The 21,231-nt window shown below is 41.2% G+C and overlaps 1 protein-coding gene across 6 annotated transcripts in view; it reads left to right on the top strand.

Moving 5' to 3' along the window:
- The window catches only part of LOC124117022 (fibronectin type-III domain-containing protein 3A-like), a 175,147-nt gene that overhangs the window by 147,759 nt on the left and 6,157 nt on the right, over window positions 1–21,231 (top strand). For all 6 annotated transcript variants that reach the window (XM_046478693.2, XM_046478691.2, XM_046478692.2 and 3 more), the window contains 17 exons: window positions 2,343–2,467; window positions 3,546–3,694; window positions 4,524–4,725; window positions 5,578–5,631; window positions 6,830–6,954; window positions 8,027–8,186; window positions 9,311–9,397; window positions 10,046–10,184; window positions 11,079–11,144; window positions 13,460–13,572; window positions 14,139–14,244; window positions 14,586–14,758; window positions 15,733–15,927; window positions 16,434–16,508; window positions 17,324–17,577; window positions 19,317–19,517; window positions 20,056–20,222. In XM_046478693.2, the coding sequence (XP_046334649.2) occupies window positions 2,343–2,467; window positions 3,546–3,694; window positions 4,524–4,725; window positions 5,578–5,631; window positions 6,830–6,954; window positions 8,027–8,186; window positions 9,311–9,397; window positions 10,046–10,184; window positions 11,079–11,144; window positions 13,460–13,572; window positions 14,139–14,244; window positions 14,586–14,758; window positions 15,733–15,927; window positions 16,434–16,508; window positions 17,324–17,577; window positions 19,317–19,517; window positions 20,056–20,222 (2,391 nt within the window). The remainder of the gene's footprint in view (window positions 1–2,342; window positions 2,468–3,545; window positions 3,695–4,523; window positions 4,726–5,577; window positions 5,632–6,829; window positions 6,955–8,026; window positions 8,187–9,310; window positions 9,398–10,045; window positions 10,185–11,078; window positions 11,145–13,459; window positions 13,573–14,138; window positions 14,245–14,585; window positions 14,759–15,732; window positions 15,928–16,433; window positions 16,509–17,323; window positions 17,578–19,316; window positions 19,518–20,055; window positions 20,223–21,231) is intronic.

The raw sequence follows: 21,231 nt of genomic DNA, 5'->3' as shown, positions 1-21,231 counted from the left end.
ATGCTTTGGGTGGCACTATATCAGACCAAATTATTCAGTGTCATTCAGTAATTATTCCTGACATACATCATACCAAGATTGATGGTATAATTTCTTTTCTTCTAATTCTCTTTTACGAACTATGTAAGTTTTGAGAGATTTTTACATGCGCATTTGGGAAATGCCAGCTGTTTTTCAGGGAATTCTCACATTACCTAATGTTTCAAGTAGAAATATGTTTTGGGGACATTTTTCTCATCCAAACATTCTTCAGTGATGAAATAGGATATTGCTGTTTTCACATCTAACGTTTCATAATGGATTCTGCTTTAAACAACCAAATGTGTTTATCCACCAACTGGCCTATTTTATATCTGCAACACATATTTGAAATTTGCTGACTACAGGAAATTTAAGCTCTGCTTCGCTCGTGTCCCTTCAGTTGATGTTATGCAAGAAGTCGTTCAAATGTTTTAGCTGGTGTGAATCAAGGACACACTTGTGGCAAGCATTAAGGGAACTACTTAGATCATGAAGGTGAAGCTGATGAAATGCCGTCATTCTGTGATCACACTTGAGTAGAGGAGAGATTTGGTTGGTTGGTTTGTTGTTTTACGCCGCACTCAGTAATATTCCAGCTATATGACGGCGGTCTGTAAGTAATCGAGTCTGGACCAGACAATCCAGTGATTGATATCATGAGCAGTGATCCAAGCAATTGGGATCGATGACATGCATCAACCAAGTCAGCGAGCCTGACCACCTGATCCCGTTAGTCGCCTCTAACGACAAGCATAGTCGCCTTTTACGGCAAGCATAGTCGCCTTTTACGGCAAGCATAGTCGCCTTTCACGGCAAGCATGGGTTGCTGAGGCGAGCCTGACAAGTAGAGGAGAGAACCACATTTGGGATAAATGTGATCTAAGATCATTTCATAGACACAATCATTACATGTTATAGCTTTACATGTATATCGACCCGTGAAGATCCGGGTAGAGAATAGGTCTTCAGCAGCCCATGCTTGCCATAAAAGGCGACTATGCTTGTCGTAAGAGGCGACTAACGGATGGGGTGGTCAGGCTCGCTGACTTGGTTGATGCATGTTATCGTATCCCAATGGGGTAGATTGATGCTTATGATGTCAATCATTGGATTGTCAAGTACAGAATTGATTATTTACAGGTCGCTGTCATTTAGCTGGAATATTGCTAGGTGCAGTGTTAAAAAACAAACAAACAAACAAACATATATGTATATAGAGTACTAGAAAGATTTACAGCCATTGGACGTCCCGAGCACTTGATCACAACCTACAAAAGAAAATGTAAAGGTTCCATTGATGGTACCTGATCGTGTATATTTGGTTATTAACAAATGGCCATGAGTGGAGCCCTATTCCAATTATATCCTACACAGATCAGCTACAGAAATGTCAGGAATCCAGCAGTTTTCACCCACAAGAGCCAAATAATTTCATTTCCTGCTCATTACTGTGTAGTGTTATGCTGTGAAGGTTTATTCTCATTACACTTTCAGAGGCAGTTTACTGTCAGTGGCAGTAGTAGGGTTCATAATTCTCTATTCTGAAACATTGTGATCAATGTGACTATATCATTCATGTACATTGTATGCATTGTTACTTTAGTAGAAAATGGTCCTGTATTCCCAAATAAGTTCATAATGGTTAAGGGATCGTCATTAGGACTAGTGGAAAGTTTTTTAGTATTATTAGGGGCGGTCGGGCAGCCTAGTGGTTAAAGCATTCGCTCGTCACGCCGAAGACCCGGGTTCGATTCCTGACATGGGTACAATGTGTGAAGCCCATTTCTGGCGTTCCCCGCCGTGATATTGCTGGAATATTGCTGAAAGCGGCGTAAAACCAAACACACTCACATTTTTGGTATTATTAGAATTTGACTGATTGACTTAAGGACCAATTAAACCTGAAAAGGTTTCTATCACTGTTGAACAGTATTTATTTTCTTATATTGATACAAAAGAATCTGGACTAATATATTTATACGAAAATATTTAACAATATTTTGCTCACACATGAGATACATGTAGAACTAAAACTGATGCATGAAAAATGGGGGTGAGGAATTCTTTTCCCTTATGGCTTTGATTGGTTCAGAGTGCCTTTTATTGAGGAACTGACTGAGATTAAACAACTTGAACACTGTGAGAGAATGGATCTGTCCTTATTCCACATCAGTAGTTTCACAGCTAATTGCTCAGTGCATCCTTTGACTGTAAAATAGTCTGTCACAACACATGTAACCTTCAGGTATTTTATACATCTATTCTTCTCGTGTCGAGGTAGTTGAGAAATGGTTTACAATATTTCATGTCTGTTGTTTCAGTGAACGGAGAGGTCCATACAAGCAACAGTGTGTCTAACATGTCCACATCAGAAAACGGGCCCACAGAATCAGAGGAAGATAATTCCTTAGTCATACAGGGTCTCTCAAATATGTCCCCTCCCAAGGTAGGATGATACGTTACTATTGTCATTTTGATCGATTGAGTGTTGTAATGTTGACCTGTTCAGATTCTATGTTATAAATGATCAAAGTTGAGGGGGGTCCTAGGATCCTTGACTATGGGATTTGAATCTCGGGATGCTAAATCTTTAACTTTTATCATTAGGATTTTGGCAAGGACCCCTTGACTGTCGTGCTTAATTTTGAACACTGGTTATGATCTTTGGGTTTGGTGGGATGACCTCGTGGTTTAAACTCTGGTCCAAATATTGTAAATTGTGAAGCATGATGAAAGCCCAGGTTATGTTCCCTGGGTATGTGTCCATTTCTTGGTGTCCCCTAGCTATCATGAAATTGTGGCCCACCGGTCCACCGGCTCTGAGAACACCACTCACGATCCACCGGTAACAGCTGGACCACCGGTCCACCGGTCCACCTGTACCACTCTACCAGTAGACTCCACCGGTACCGTATCTGGAACATAAAGTGTATATAAGGAGCCCCCTACCCACACACAACAGTCTGACGAGAGCACCAAAGCTCGAAACTAGTAACTAAGATTGCTCTTGGGTTTTAGCCCCAAACCTTTATTCTTGTAGCAGTTTGTAAAACTTTGCTCATTTCAGTGTTTGAAATTAGTGGACGAAAAAGTCATGGGGTTCTTGTCATAAGCCTGAAGACGAAAATGAACCATGAAAGGGGTCTCTAGACTTAAATACTACAAAAGAATTCAAGGACCCCGGTGCGACCCTTAGTGTGTAAAACTTCATTAATCAATATATATATATACTGTCATTATTGAGGGGTCAATTTTTCATTATTTTTAGTAGTCGTCCATTATTCCAGTTTCATGAAAGCTTCCAATCAGTTTGACATAGGCATAAACAACTTGTTCTTCAACTGCTAATCACATTGTCCACATACTCAGACCTACTGACGACACATGTTGACACATACATACCTAGGTATTGATGCTCAATATACTTTGTTATGTGATTTTGTGGCTTGTTTCAGGTTCCGTTTCAGTGTTGTTAGACCAGTGTAACATGGCATTGTGTTAAGTCTCCTCTTTCTGTTTTCCAGGTGACCGATATTGAGGCGAGAAGTGCCTTGATACAAATATCCCCCCCAGAAGTAGAAAGTAGTGACATTGAGCTTGACCAGTCCGATTTTAAATATGAATTACTCCTCTCAGATAAGGGCCGTGATACAAAATACAAACCTGTCTATAAGTAAGTATTGGAGGACTGCTTGCTGTCAAAGCCTATTTAATATCAGAAAAGTTTCTAATTTAGTTTGGTATTTGAGTAATTTTGTTACTTATGTAGTTTAAGCAATTTGTTTGACAGCCCATGGATAACTGAATGTCATTTGTCCTGACAGTTTGGTCATTGTCCCATATTAGTAGCTTCTGTCAGCTTGTATAAGATAGTGTGGGTTTTTTTGTCAGATAAGATTGTTGATTGCCTGCATGTAATATGTAGATATTATTGGTTTTAAATCAATGGCATTTGACATCTGTGCTTGTTTTTGGCAAATTCGTAAGAAGTGTTTTCTTTTTCTAATTAGTTCTGTTGACAAATGTCAAATGATGTTTCTCTTAGAAAATATGTATTAAATGATGGTTAAAAACAACTTCTAGATAGTATTTCAAAATTGTTTTTGCACAGACTGAATTGTGTACCTACCACGATTCAGAATTGTTTTGCATCAGCCATTAGTTTGAAAAATATGAATATTAACACCGCACTCAGCAATATTTCAGCTACATATGACAGCGGTCTATAGATAATCACATCTAGACCAGACGATCCAGTGATTGATATCACGAGCATCGATCTGCGCAATTTGGATATACGATGACATGCATCACCAAGTCAGCGTGCCTGTCCACCCGATCCCGTTAGTTGCCTCTTAAGACAAGCATGGGTCAAGGTCTCTGTTACCAGCATGGATGAGTTTTTCTATTTTCATCATTTTTTTGTTGTTGTACCAAGTGCAGTTCAGTTTTTCTCTCAATGAAAGAGTGCCCTTTATTATTGGATCTGTTGTCTCTTTTAGGGGAGATGCCACAGAAATAACATTAAAAGATCTGAAACCTGCAACGGAGTATCACTTACGGGTTTGCACTATACTCCATGATGACCTCAAAGGTAACCAGACAGACAGCGTGAGCTTCCGCACAGCTTTCTGTGAACCGGAGGCTCCTCAACCGCCAAAACTTGTGTCAAAGACGAGAAATAATATACAGCTGAAGTGGGCTGTAAGTATGAACATAGGAGCCAGCATGGACATGCCTGCAAGCACACCTAGTTTTTGTTTATCTGACTTGTGGATGGGGGCACGGGTGGCCCAGTCGCCGAAATTCGCCGTGCAGAGTTGCGTCCCCTGGGCACGCCAGAAACCTTTGATTGTGGGTTCGAATCCCGGTTCGCCCCGATTATGTTTCTAGGTTTGTCAGCACCATACTCATGCTCGTGGGTTTCCCCAAACGGTAAACGTCTGAGACCTGCATCACTTTGGGCTTTCCTCCCACATTAAGCTGACCTGTCGTGATATAACTGGAATACTGTTAAAAGCGGCGTTAAACCCAACTCACTCACTCACTGACTTGTAGATGGGTGTTGATAAATGACCCTAGCAACACTGCAGCAGGACCCAGTATGGGGCACCGATAACAATATCAGCCGATTTCTGCTGATGTGAAAGCAGCTTAAAACCAGCTTGGTTGTGTCTTTGAATCTTTTAATCAGCTTTGGACCTTAAGCTTAAATATTTTACAACCTGATTGCAAACCAGGAAGATAATTTCATAATTAGTCTCTTTTAAATAGATTGCGTGGCATCATAGGTGTGTCAACGGAAAATCAATTAATATATGCTTCATGTGATATGATTTTAATTGGAAATTCAGGTAGAATATTTTGTATTTTTGACTTTTGTGGTTTGCCTATAATTGCATTTTTTAAAATTATTTGCAGAGGGAATGAAATCAAAATGATGTTTTTTAATGAAGTTAAATATGATTTGGCTTTTATTTATGAAACTTGTCAGTGTATATGCATGAATGATATGTAGGCAAAGCTGGCATAGTAAATACTTTGTTTATTCAACAGGCTACCTGTGAAAATGGATCAAAGATATCAACATACACGCTAGAGTATGATCAGGTATGTGAGATAGTGATGACCTCACTCCAACAGTGAAACCCATCTCATCTGTGAAAAGTCTCATGTGATAAATGAAGTGGAAAACATCTGATGTGTGATACCCCTCCCAATAGTGTAACCCACCTCATGTGTGATACACCTCCCAATAGAGTAACCCACCTCATGTGTGATACCCCTCCCAATAGTGTAACCCACCTCATGTGTGATACACCCCCCAATAGTGTAACCCACCTCATGTGTGATACACCCCCAATAGAGTAACCCACCTCGTGTGTGATACACCCCCCAATAGAGTAACCCACCTCATGTGTGATACACCCCCCAATAGAGTAACCCACCTCATGTGTGATACACCCCCCAATAGTGTAACCCACCTCATGTGTGATACACCCCCCAATAGAGTAACCCACCTCATGTGTGATACACCCCCCAATAGTGTAACCCACCTCATGTGTTATACACCCCCCAATAGAGTAACCCACCTCATGTGTGATACACCCCCCAATAGTGTAACCCACCTCGTGTGTGATACACCCCCCAATAGAGTAACCCACCTCATGTGTGATACACCCCCCAATAGTGTAACCCACCTCGTGTGTGATACACCCCCCAATAGAGTAACCCACCTCGTGTGTGATACACCCCCCAATAGTGTAACCCACCTCATGTGTGATACACCCCCAATAGAGTAACCCACCTCGTGTGTGATACACCCCCCAATAGTGTAACCCACCTCATGTGTGATACACCCCCCAATAGTGTAACCCACCTCATGTGTGATACACCCCCCAATAGAGTAACCCACCTCATGTGTGATATACCCCCCAATAGTGTAACCCACCTCGTGTGTGATACACCCCCCAATAGTGTAACCCACCTCATGTGTGATAGACCCATCAATAGAGTAACCCACCTCATATGTGATACACCCCCCAATAGTGTAACCCACCTCATATGTGATACACCCCCCAATAGTGTAACCCACCTCATGTGCAGGGCAAAGTATGTCTAATGTTAACCTAATGTTTACCAAGGTCTCTTTGTGGATAGATTCCCCAAAGTACCCCTTTCTCACGACCTGAATGTCTGAAAGAAAAATAATAGAATAACAAAGTTAGGCAAGAGAAGATGATAATAAATTTTTGAATGTTAAGATCAATACCTCATTTCTGATTTTCTGCCTTCTTTCCTTTCTTAGGGTAATCGGGATGGGAATTTTGTTGAGATCTACAATGGTCTTCAACGTCAATATCGTGTGAATAAACTTCAAGCTTCCACAAGGTACACATTTAGGCTTGCGGCAATCAACAGTATAGGGAAGAGGTAAGTCTGGCATGCAGTGTTTCCTGATATTGTACATCAGCGTTAGAAATTGGCACTAGTCCTATAGTCCTTGCCAAACTGCCCAATGGTAAAGGTATCATAAGGACTAGTAGAAATTTGCGCTTTTTAAGGGTATTGCTATATGTTATCATTATAAGGACCAGTGGCCCGAAAACTGTTAGTTTCTAACCCTGTACATTACTGGATCTGGGTTAGAATTGATCTTCCGTAACCTTTGCTTGTCGTAAGAGGTGACTATCGGTATTTTGCGGTCAGACTTGCTGACTTGGCTGATGCATGTCATCGTATCCTAATTGTGTAGATCGATGCTCATGTCAATCAAAAGACATTGATGCATGTCATCATATCCAAATTGCTTAGATTGATGCTCATGTCAATCACTAGATTGTCTGGTCCAGACTTGATTATTTACAGACTATAGCTGGAATATTGCTGAGTGCTGTGTTAAACAACAACAAAAATAAAGAAAAAAGAAAAAGAAAAAAAATACTCCGCCATGTATCTTACATTCCGACGGCAGCTCCAGAAGTGGATAGGTATTGATTGCATGTTGAGTTAGTCTGAAAATATGCTGTACAATGAGTTCCTGAACACCAGTTTCCATGCTGTGTGGCTGGTTGACAAAGACATGACCACAGAGTTATCAGATAGGAAATATCAACCTGCATTGGTAACACTGAAAGATCTTGAATGACTTTAAGGAATAAGGGTAGTCATTTAAATCATTTGTATGTGTTGTTTACAGTGAACTTGCTGGAGTTATTTGGCAATCAGTTGATGTATAATATGAACCAGCCTGAAACCCAGGTTGTAAAGCAGAATAACTTCCTTTGTTATTGTCAGTGATTGTTACTTTGAAGTCAGTTATATCAAACTGGGGAATCCATGTTGAATAGGTCTGTAGCAACTTAAGCTTGTCATACAAGGCGACTAAAATGTTGTGGGAGTCATTACTTCTCAGATTCGTGTATTTACTTTCCGCAGTCATATCAGTCCCAGGTGCTAATGTGAATGTGTATCAGGTGGTCTGTTATGTGATGTGTATTTACAGCCCGTTCAGCGAGCCCGTGAGCTTCTACACGAGCGGGAGCATACCATCCCAACCTGACCCTCCGATGTTGTCCGAACCCTTTGTCTATGCTCTCACAGTGTCATGGATCAAGAGGCCAAATGATGATGAGTTTTTATTACAAATGGAAGATGAAGCTACGGTAAGAATAACTCGAACAAGAACTTTATCTAAATGCCCATCAAAGGCCCTATGATATCTGTGTGCCATGGAGCAGTAGGGTAAGCCACGTGGTCAAGGCGTGTACTCCTCACGCCAAAGACCCGGACTTAAATCTAAATGCCCATGAAAGGCCCTATGATATCTGTGTGCCATGGAGCAGTAGGGTAAGCCACGTGGTCAAGGCGTGTACTCCTCACGCCAAAGACCCGGACTTAAATCTAAATGCCCATGAAAGGCCCTATGATATCTGTGTGCCATGGAGCAGTAGGGTAAGCCAAGTGGTCAAGGTGTGTACTCCTCACGCCAAAGACCCGGACTTAAATCTAAATGCCCATGAAAGGCCCTATGATATCTGTGTGCCATGGAGCAGTAGGGTAGCCACGTGGTCAAGGCGTGTACTCCTCACGCCAAAGACCCAGACTTAATTCCCCACATGGGTACCCTGTGTGAAGTCCATGCCGTGTGTCCCCATTGTGATGTTGCTGGCGTAAAACCATTCTCACTCACTCACTCTGTGCCATTTACGACGAGTGAGAAACCAGTGTTTAAAATTAACAGTTGACTTCAGTGTGTCATAACCCTGGTGTTCAAAATTATAGATGTATCAGGACCCAAGATTAACATACTATCACAATAAATGTCAAAGGAGGCCATGTTCCCTTTACTTTCTTGCACGGGGGGCACGGGTGGCCCAGTCGTCTAAGGCGCCGCGATTCGCTGTGCAGAATTGCGTCCCATGGGCATGCCAGAAACCTATGATTGTGGGTTCGAATCCTGGTTCGCCCCAATTATGTTTCTAGGTTTGTCAGCACCATACCCGTACTCGTGGGTTTCACCGAAGTGGTAAACGTCTGAGACCTGCATCACTTGGGGCTTTCCTCCCACATTAAGCTGACACGCCGTGATGTAACTGGAATATTGTTAAAAGCGGCGTTAAACCCAACTCACTCACTCACTCTTTCTTGCACAGAAACTAATTGATTTGATGTCCATGAATTTATTTCTGTGAAAATCAATGAACTTCCTGTACAACTGTCTATGGGTGAAACATTAAGTTTTTTAATGTCCCTACATGGAACTTAATGGATGACTATTTTCTTTCAGGGTCATGGTTTTTTGCCTGCTTACAATGGTCCAAACCTTTCATGTACAATAAGGAATCTTAGAAGGAATACTGAGTACAAATTCAAGGTGAGTCTGGTTGAAAGTATTTTGCCTGACTATATGCCAGATACCATGTGGCTGTATGTGTAAAGAGTACTGTTCTGTAATGTTATTTGATAGGTAGGATTATTTGGGAAAGCTTGAATGCGGTGAAATTGCTGATACTTTTAAAGATCAGGGCATCATTCCACAAAGCGATCTTATCGCTAAGGTGATCGTAAGTCCCATACTTTAACATAGGCTTACGATCATCATAGCGCTAAGATAGCTTTGTTGAATGGGTCCCAGGGCATCATTCCACAAAGCAATCTTATCGCTAAGGTGATCGTAAGTCCCATACTTTAACATAGGCTTACGATCATCGTAGCGCTAAGATGGCTTTGAGGAACGGGGCCCTGGGTCCCATTCCAAACAGCAATTTTAGTACCGAGACTAATGTAACTCCCATACTTTATTATTGACTTACGACAGTGGTAGCTTTAAGATTGCTATGTGGAATGGAACCCTGATTCATATATAATCTACATATGATTAACTTTACACTTTTGATGGTGTCATCATTGTGATTCTTGCAAGGAAATGTCACAACTAAGATTGTTGAAATGTCTATGCATCATGACGTCTATGTAATTGTGATTTCGATAAAGAGTCAATGCGTGTGTGACCTTATTACAGCTAGCTGCCAAAAATGATGAAGGTCAAAGCAAGTGGAGTGATATAGTGGCCCACAAGACACTACCGGAGCGCCCCACTGCTCCACCTAAACCACAGATCAAGGGAAAGATATTTGCTCACAGCTTCAGGGTCATATGGGGTAAGTCAGGTCACTGTGTAAGATGACTGTCACAGTAGGAATATAGATGGACTCTCTTTGTATTGTCAGAGTTTAAGTCATACTTAGTCCTATGTTTTGTCCTCAGTCTTAGGTGTGACTATCGAGGACAGTCAAGCTGTGACGACAACACTTAAGGAAAAACGACAAACTTGTCTTTCGGTCTCTTTCTTCATTTACTTGGTAGACAGACATGTTTCTGGACTTGGGCAGGGATTTATCTGGGCTTATTTTGGGCTCCAAGCCTGCAGCAAATGTCAGTAAAAATTCCCTAGATCCAACTACTATAGGAGCTAATCCTGAGGACCCCAGGACCCCACACAATTTCAAATACTGGCACTGCAATCCGTACACCCCTACTCATTCTGCAATGAATTTGGAGAATAATCAGTCAATTCTGAATAATCAATCTCTATAACATGCCTCTGATTCCAACAACTGATGATACAACAGCTTGAACAGAAATGTCTTGTAATGTCAGGAGCCAAACACTATCAAGTGTCATGTTAACCCATGACTACTGCAATCAGGTTACAAATTAATTTTATTTCACTAGTCCCTAACAATGATTTGCTATCAAACAAGGGGTTCAAGTTACAGTCCTATCAGTTTTCACAGCAGTTGTTAAGACCTCACTTTGGTCATCTACAAACTCAAAATTTATCACGTTGCACAATATAGCAGTTAATAATTATTTTAATTATAGATAGACAGTTTTTTTACTTATGGCATTGATAAAAACATCTAGTCCCAGAGTGGATATGAGCTCTAGATCGTTGAGCTTGTCTACCTGTAAGTTAGGCTTGGTATCATGGCTGGTGTCGGCCACACCCACTACTGTCACTTGCATGACAGATTGGTCTGTTGTTGTTTCAGATCCACCTGGTGACTCGGGAGGTTCAGAAATCACCAAGTTTGTTCTTGAACTGGATGATGGCGAAGGTATGTGTCACAGCCTGGTTGAAGCATGCATGCCTCGATTCTGCCAACTACTCAATAATAAATTTCACTTCATGCACATCATACCGTATTCGACGTAATAAGCGCCCCGCTCTAATAAGCGCCCACGGTGATATTTGCTAATATCTTGCATGGCTAGTGAACAATCCTATTTAGCACCCCTTCCGATTGATTAATGTACACAAGACCTATTTATTCGTGTATAATACGCATTCGTGTGCTATATGCACCCTTAATTATGGGCAATTAAATTCTTGAAAAATTTATCTGTCGTGTATAATACGCACAGACTTTTCTCTTGTATCATTCAGGCTGTCAGCATAAACCACAGAATTTACGATCTTTCAACTCTTTTTTTTTTCTAATAAGAGCCCCCTATTTCTAATTTTGAGAGCGCCCTGGGCGTTTATTAGGTCGAATACGGTAATTCCTGCAGCAGGACCACTTTCCCCACGGGGATTCAAACCCTATTAGGGAAAATGGAACATATACACCAATTTATCCAAATATCAATATTTTTCTCATTTAAGCCCATGACTGTGCATGCTTTCTCAGATTGATTGTGCTGTTAATCAGCAATTAATGATTTATGTTTGTTGGAGTATGAGGAATGCCTTTTATGCATGAAATATTTATGCATTCAGCTACATCCCTCACTGTGATTCAGCAGAACTGAAACATTTGCAGTGAATAAAAAAAGAAATGTTTTTCGCAAATTACTAATTTTTTCAATGCACTTTTGCGTTGCTTACTATAAGGAGGAGGTAAAGTGTTGATGGTGCATGATTCCCCCAATGCTGTATTTGTGTTCAGTTGGTTATGTCTGTCTGTGAGTGAATGCTGTGTTATGCCGCAGTAAGCAATGTACCACCTACGCCTGTGAATACTCAAGTCTCAAGTCAGTGGTTGACGGCCAGCAGTGATCTGTGCCATCTAGGCACAGTGACACACTGTGAGCCAGGTCCCCATTGTAACCCCCTTGACTGTCATGAATTGGTAATAAGCATGGGGTGCTGAGAGCCTTCTCTGCCCCGGTATCCCGGCTACATATACCAGTAGCACAGTGACACACTGTGAGCCAGGTCCCCATTGTACCCCTTTGACTGTCATAGGCTGGCAATAAGCATGGGGTTCTGAGAGCCTTCTCTGCCCCGGTATCCCGGCTACATATACCAGTAGCACAGTGACACACTGTGAGCCAGGTCCCCATTGTACCCCCTTGACTGTCATAGGCTGGCAATAAGCATGGGGTGCTGAGAGCCTTCTCTGCCCCGGTATCCCGACGGCTACATATATCAGTAGCACAGTGACACACTGTGAGCCAGGTCCCCATTGTAACCCCCTTGACTAGCTGTCATAGGCTGGCAATAAGCATGGGGTTCTGAGAGCCTTCTCTGCCCCGGTATCCCGGCTACATATATCAGTAGCACAGTGACACACTGTGAGCCAGGTCCCCATCGTACCCCCCTTGACTGTCATAGGCTGGCAATAAGCATGGGGTTCTGAGAGCCTTCTCTGCCCCGGTATCCCGACGGTTACATATATCAGTTGCTACCTGAATAGAGCTGTTTTGAGATCACCAGTTCATCAGTAGACCAGAATGATTAATGATGTCACAGAATCCACCATACCCGATTATCCAGTGGATTATTTCTCAATTCTGTTTTGATAAGTACCAAAGACCCATAAATTCAGAAGTCTTCTATCTCTATCTTAGCGCAGGATTTTATTCGGTTACGGGAGTAATTTGTCTATTTTTAGCATCGCTACTTTCGAATGAGGCTGAAAACAAATCTATGTTAGTGAAAGGGTCTGGGTATATATCGACATAGGATGAAGGCATTTTCCACAGGGTAACAAGGATGAGATGCTAGATGGTAAATGAATGTTTTGGATGCCTTGGAGAAGACTATTATGCATGACGTTAATGATTTGGTCCTTGGTGTATCCATCCTTTGTTCTGTGTGTGTGTGTAAATAAGCCATTTCACCCTGTGATACCCCACCAGTATCTGCTAAGTTTCACAATACCAGCATTGACTATTGAACTGTTCTCAGCCTATTGTAAATGCTAGTACGACAGTAACAGAACAGAAGCTCTCCTTTAACAATTTAGTCAGTTTACTGCAATACATTTTGAATATCTCATAACAAATGACTTATCATTAATGGTTATTCAAGTTTTTGGAAAAGGAGTAATGTGACCTTGTTAAAAATATAAATATATAATGATGTTACATAATCTCTGAAGTGTGATATGTTAAATACTGGTTTGATGGTTGTTTATTGTTTTTGCAGGTTATGACATAGTCTATGAGGGGTCGGAGAGGGAGCACATGTTTGATCATCTCGTCCCCGGCCACACATATCGCGTGAGGGTCGCGTGCTACAGTTTAGGGGGTAGGAGTGAGGTAAGATCGACTTTGAGTCAGATGGTGTCAATGTGATTATGTTGTTTCTTGTTCTTGAAATGGAATATGATGAAGAAATTTGTTATTAACTTTTTGTGTAAGTAATGTCATATTTATGAATGTATATGATATATTATATGATAAGTCGGGGGGCACGGTTGGCCCAGTTGTCTGAGGCACCGCACTTCGTTGTGCAGAGTTGTGTCCCTTGGGCACGCCAGAAACCTATGATTGTGGGTTCCCGGTTCGCCCCGATTATGTTTCTAGGCTTGTCAGCACCATACCCGTGCTCGTGGGTTTCACTGAAGTGGTAAACGTCTGAGACCTGCATCACTCCAGGCTTTCCTCCCACATTAAGCTGACACGTTGTGATATAACTGGAATACTGTTAAAAGCAGCGTTTAACCCAACTCACTCATTGATAAGTTGATTCTCAACTCCACAGCTAGGGACAGGTAAACTGTGTAATAATTCTAGTTCTAGAGAATGACTTTGATTGCAATTTGAATATGAAATGAGAAAACTGAAAATTTTTGTAGTTGAGAAATGATTTTGTTGTTTTTCAGTTTTCTGACTGTTGTATGGCAATTACACAACCAGTATGTCCAGGACAGAGTCACCCTCCGAAACTGCAGGGCAAACCTAAAGCAACATCCTTACATCTCCGATGGAGTAAGTCATGGAAACATAAAGTACAGCACACAATGTCAATAATAGCTGCTGGGGAGCTTATCTCTCTTCCTTTATTTGTTTCAAATTCAAACAAGATTTAATTTTTTTCAACATTGCTTATGAAATTACATGGAGGCTGGACTCTCATTATTCCATTCGAGACAAGTTCTTGTAAATAATATGTAATGGATTCAGTGAAAACAGAATGTCCTCTGTGATGTTTCTAGAGATAAGGTGCATTAGGACATTTTCATGATTTGATTAAACTCACTCTTTTATATGGTTCATTGACCATCTAAACAGATTGCCTGTATACTGATTGCACTTATTTCTGCTTGAAGGCTATCCTAGCTATGATGGTGGTTCTTCTGTGACGTCCTACGCAGCTCAAATGATCACACCGGATAACACCACCAGGGAGGTGTACAGGGGACATGACCTCGACTGCATCGTGGCAGGGTTGTCCCCAGGAAGACCATATCTCTTTCAAGTCAGAGCTTTCAATAGGGCAGGGGTATGTCACTGGATTTTCAACATTAATTCATGGTCAGACCAAACGTCTTTTTGTTCCTTCATTTATGGAAACATACAGGTCGGGGAAGGGGGAAAAAGTTAAATATGAAAAACATTATTCATTTTGTTTTTCTTAAAGTTCTTTGAATATACTACTGAACATTTGCTAAGAACCATGCCTTTGACTAAAGATGACTGTTTTGGTCCTTAGCTGATGTTGAGTAGTATGAGTTGTAATGTGTGCAGTGTTAAGCTTGTCTTGTGATTTAACTTTTTGTGTCCTTATCGTCTGGCACTTTAAACTATTGTGTGCACATCTCTTTGTAGTGGACATGCATCTTTGCTTTCAGCAGAATGATTAGAAGTGCTTTTCAAATTTAAGTGCAAACTTAATTCCTGCAAATATCGTACCTCTATCACATCATTACCATATTCCTGTAAATTGGCTGTCACTGTACTATAAAAATCGTTTCAATTTTCAATTGAAGTCCTCTTCACCATCAGCTGACCTTAATTAGTTGTGTGGATAACAGTTTTCCTCCACCATTGCTTTTATGCATGTGCAAGGCAGGAAAAGCTCACTTCTTTCCTGTGTCATTCTGCTGGAGTCTCATCTCCAAAAACATTCTGTGTATATTCAGCACACTTTCCCGACCTAAACCAATAAATAGAAATTTCATCCTTTAGTCTTTTGATATCAAGTATATCTTTAAGTAAATATATAAATACATAATTAATTATAATTAACTCCAATATTAACAGTTTGAACACCGCATTGTAAATCTTATAATTCAGCGCTCTGTCACATTTGTATGCCATCATGCTCTGCACGTGTATAATGGGCCGGTGGCCTCATTACCTGAATAAAAGCATCGTCATCATCATCATAATGTTCAGCCATATAAATTAGTGACATGTTAGTTTGGCCAGATTGTTAAGAAGGAGTGTGCTATATTGGTCGCTTGTTATTTTCAGGGTGGGCCATGGTCCGACCCCCTGGAAGTGGTGAGTGGAGCGGGAGTCCCCGACCCGCCCAAGGCACCCCAGGTTAACTGTCGCTCACCACACAGTGCAATAATCTCATGGGAAGAGCCCTTCAACAACGGTGCTATGATTTCAGACTATAGGCTGGAGTGGCAGCAGAGGGCTGACAACAATGAGTTCTCTCAGGTACAGTAATGTGTTGATCTGGGTTGGAATAGGTCTTCAGCAACCCATGCTTGCCGTAAAAGGCCACTATGTTTGTCGTAAGAGGCGACTAACGGGATCGGGTGGTCAGGCTCACTGACTTGGCTGATGCATGTCATAGTATCCCAATTGCGTAAATTGATGCTCATGTAATCGATCACTGGATTGTCTGGTCCAGATTATTTACAAACCGCCATCATATAGCTAGAATATTGCTGAGTGTGGTGTTCCACAAGAAACAAACAAATCAAATCGTCCCGCCTCATCATGCTGCATGTGCAGGGTCATTACAAAAATAACAAGCCCCGAAACATTGTATATAACACACCCTGGTGCCAAGTGGGGTAATCTTGTTAATCCTTGATTGGCCTGGCCTTGGTCTTGATAATTATTACTTTTGTGAAATATCTTGAATACTGTTCAAAGCGACCTTAAACCCAGCTCGCTCTACACTGTCCCTGTGTCTAGGATGTGTTTTTGTGTTGCAGTTATACTTGGGTCCAAATTTGAGTTACGAGGTGAAGGGTCTGACACCAGCAACACTGTACTCCTTCAGGGTTCAGGTAAGATGCAGCCATGTCTGATAATCACAGGGATGCTGATATGTGTGAGAGTACATCCTCCATTATTCCAGTGTATTTTATCTCCCTTCTGTTACCTTTGTATGAGATTAATGCCCTAGACCCATTTGCAAACACAGCTTCATTTCAGAAGTGACATCCCCAACTCATCTTGGTCATCACTTTTAGAAAACTTATACCTCAGATTTTTTCTGGCTGACAGGCTTGAAATATCAACAACCACTCAAAATGCCTATTCTGAATGTGTTTGGTGCAGGTCTACTTTCAAAATACAAGTGTGCCCTTGAAAGTTTTAATCGAATCAGAAGTCTTGTTTTACTGGAAAAGATGCTTCTCTGACTGCTGTTGTAAGGGTGGGGGAGGGAAGTCCCTATCGTATTTTAGACTGCAAAAGAATGTTGAGTTGAGTATTTGGGATATCATTGGTCTGCCATTATTTCTTCATTTGTGAAAGAACAGTGAAATATGATTGGATGTCTAGTTATAGTGTCATGTCACTTGAAGTATGTTCGTGAATTCTTCAAGGGTATTGCTCATTGCAGAATGGAAATATACCCTGGATGATGGAAGATGGTAACAATGACAATGTAGTGATGGAGAGCCAGGAAATACAGCCTATACTTTAAATGACTGTTCTTGAATGCTAACAGATACTCTAGTGGCTCAGGGTCATGCTTAAGATGCAGTACATGATTGCTATATTTTTTACTTACACTAGGTTTTTACAAACGATAACCAAGTTAATAAGCCCTCTATTGAGATGTCCGTTGTGTCATTTTGGGATATTGTTTCTCCAGGCAATCAACAGTGCTGGTTCTGGCCTCTACTCCTCGTCCTCCTCGTGCGTCACACCTCCGTCTAGTCCAGCGTCCATTGTTGCAATCAAACCTTACATCACAGCCACATCTATCATGCTCATGTGGCGGGAGCCCCATAATAACGGCAGTGACATCATCTCATACAATATTGACATTGGTGAAAAACAGCTCCTCACCATCGAGCCTGTCACAGAATACACGATAGAAGACCTCCTGCCAGAGACTACATACAGGTGAGTTTCCGCCATTTATAGACAAACCTGTATTGAAGATAAGTCACCTTCAAAGGAGTGAGTGAGTGAGGTTTTACGCCGCTTTTAGCAATATTCCAGCAATATCATGGCAGGGGACACCAGAAATGGGCTTCACATATTGTACCCATGTCGGGAATCGAACCTGGGTCTTCAGCGTGTTGAGCTAACGCTTTAACCACTAGGCTACCCGACCGCCCCACCTTCAAAGGAACTGCTGACCCGTGAACATCCGGGGTAGAATAGGTCTTCAGCAACCAACCCATGCTTGCTGCAACAGGCGACTATGCTTGTCGTAAAAGGCGGCTAACAGGATTAGGTGGTCAGGCTCGCTGACTTGCTTGATTCATGTCATCGTATCCCACTTGCGTGGATCGATGCTCATGATGTAAACCATCATAAAGGTGGAATATTGCTGAGTGTGGCGTTAAACAACAAGCAAACAAAGGAATTGGTAATGACACCTGTTAAAAGTTGTTTAGAAATATCTTATGTAGTCGTCTCAGCCTGGGGTATATAGGGCAGAATGGGTCATAAAGACTGACGAAGATGAGGAATGGGTGTTAAGAATCAGTGTGTGTGTCACCATGCCACTTAGTCACCTGTACCTAACATTGGAAGTCTTTGCTGTAGATGATGTGTATCAAACCACATTGCTTAACACATAGATGCCATGATGGTAGTGTTTGGATAGATTGGTCAGTGGGGCAGCCTACTGGTTAAGGTGCTCATCATCCAGATGGCTTGGGTTTGATTTCCAACACAAGCTCACTGTTTGAAGCCCATTTGTGGTGTCCCTGGCTGTGATATTGTTGGACATTGCTAAAAGTGGAGTAAAACCAGTCTCACTGTAGTCATAACTACAGTAAACCACTAGGGGTGAAAAATACAGCAAGGTCACGATACGATACTTATCACGATACATAGGTCAAGATACAATATGTATTGCGATACTCATGTTTACATCAAATCGCATGGAAACTTCTTGACAATAAATATTTCGTAGCGGTTATTTTTAGTAGTGAACTTGAAACGCTAATTACAACCTATTAAGCTATATATGACTGACAAAAATGCCAGGGCTTATTTAATGAGGAGTAAGTAATTTATTTCAGCAAGTGTATCGATACAGAAATAAAAATGTATCATGTATCGTATCATCACATGAAAACTCACAATGCACCTATGTATCGTTTCACCCCTACTAACTATGGTTATAATAAACTCAAAGGGAGCACTCATTCTACTTCTATATAACTGTAGTTTGTTATAAGGATATATATATATATGTAAGGGGCAGTCTGGTAGCCTGGTGGTTAAAGGGTTTGATTGTCACACCGATGACCCGGGTTCTATTCCCGACATGGGTGCAATGTGTGAAGCCCATTTCTGGTGTCCCCACTGTGATATTGCTGAAATATTGCTAAAAGTGGCGTAAAACCATTCTCACTCACTATAAGGATATATACAGCAAATGTCCGGGACCGAAAAATCAGTTCGTTATATATCAGTTCGTTATGAGCGTGTTCATTATAAACACAGTTTACTGTACGATGCGGGTGTAACCATAACTGTATTTAACTACCGGGTATATGTCAGCTTACTGAAATTTCATCTGGGATATATTGTTCATGAATATAAATACCCATGACTTAAACTAAGTATGGATGTATTCATTCCTTAATTTCTCAGTTGTCAATACATATTGATCAATGTTTCAGAATTCGCATCCAGGCCGTCAACAGCATTGGGGTGGGAGCTTTCAGTACCCCGGTTAAAGTAACAACTAAAGCTTTGCCTCCAAATCCCCCGAAGATTGAGTGTGTCAATGTAGCCCCCAACAGCCTCAAGCTGAAGTGGGGTGATGGTCGCAATCCAGACATGATCACTTATCATCTGGAGATGGAGAAGGACGATGGAAGGTTGGTTACTGATGATATCATTAGGGATACGATCTTATGCTATTGATGTCCTCACCCAGAAACTGGTGAAAAGCTGAAGGACAAGTAGTTTTCTCCTGAATTGTGTTTTTTGGTCATAGTAACTGGTCCAAAATATGTACAGGTATTGGTGTGTGTTGTACATATCATGGCAAGTATCACAGATTATCAACAGTACCTTGAATTATTACCACACCAGAGCATGCTTACTATTTTTTATATATGACCGTCCCCCTGGAGAAATGTTGGATAGACATAACATGAAATACCCACTGTTTTAGTAATGTTTATGCCATAATTGGTCAGAAAGTTGTAATGTCTTATGGTAAGGATAAGATATGTCGATTAGCAACTTCTTTGTTACAATTTGGAGCAACATTTCAGTGAAGGTTCTGACAGCGTTATCAAGCAAGTGGATGTTAGAACGTACTCCGAAACTGTAATTGTAATAAGGAAGTTGTTCATCCCTATATCTGATCCTTACTTAGTACTTCAACATAAGTCTTATGGTGTGTTTCAGTTTCCAAACCGTGTACAGTGGCCCTGCTCACAATCACAAAGTGAACCGCCTGACAGAGCTGACGAGCTATGAGTTCCGCATCTACGCGTGCAATGAGGCTGGACAAGGACCTGACTCCGACACTTATACGTTCTCCACCACGAAAGCACCCCCGCCTGCAATGCAAAGTAAGATAATTATGCTTCCGGTGTTTTGTCTTTCAAGATTGTCACACTCTCCTGCTGTACTGACCATCCATTAGATAAGGACACACTTGCCATCCATCCCTGCATCAATTTGACCATTTTGTTTTGTTGGATGTGAAACACTTTACCACTGAAAACCATACCCATCTAACCCACTCAGCCACCGAAAGTCCGACATCTTGTGGACTAGATCACGTACTTTGTGTACCCCTCTGACACTAAGAAAGTGTTATCCCAAATATGACATTTCTTACATTTGTCCACTTTCTAAATGGCTTTGTATGTTCATAGCTTTTGGCTGCCGGAGCTGTGCCAATTTACACTTGTCAGAGGGGTACACAAAGTGTGATCTAGACTACCAGTTGTCGGACTTTCATTTTGTGGAAGCCTCGGTGGCTGAGTGGATTAGATTGTTGACGATGTGTGCTGGCGATTAGGTGCCACACTCTGGCAGTGTGGGTTTGAATCCCAGATGGGTTTAACCCACAAAAGTACTAGAATCTGTACTTTACTAAGAAAGTGTTATGTAACATTTGTTACTAACCAATAATTCTTATACATTGTAACAATAGTCAGTTGATAACATTAGAAAAGTGATTTTATCATGTAAAGGCTAGTAGTATTGATGATGTCCGATGAACTTGGTCTCAAGACCTAATATATGAAAATGAGGTCACCTAAGGCGAAGAGGAACTAATTCAAGCCCCATACATCGATGGAATGCCGTTATTGATAAAAATTGTTGACTTGCGTTCCCAGTGTGTTTGGAGGGGGGTTCCCCAATATGTCGCTGTGTTGGAAGCTACTTCACAGTGTGACATTATGTCTTAAACATCCATTATTGTGAAAAGGACATTATGTGATAAATTGATTATTACAATCTTATGTTTCCGTTAAGATGTTTTTCCTTAAGATCCTAAGGCTTACATAATACATGTTTTATTCCTAAATATGCTATTTACAATAACGTAATACACCAAGCTGATAATCT

This window comes from Haliotis rufescens, unplaced genomic scaffold (assembly GCF_023055435.1).
Source record: "Haliotis rufescens isolate VD_foot unplaced genomic scaffold, xgHalRufe1.0.p SCAF_9, whole genome shotgun sequence".
NCBI classification, from domain to species: Eukaryota; Metazoa; Mollusca; class Gastropoda; order Lepetellida; family Haliotidae; genus Haliotis; species Haliotis rufescens.
The sequence above is the reverse complement of the archived record's forward strand: the minus strand, read 5'-3'. Positions and strand labels throughout refer to the sequence as shown.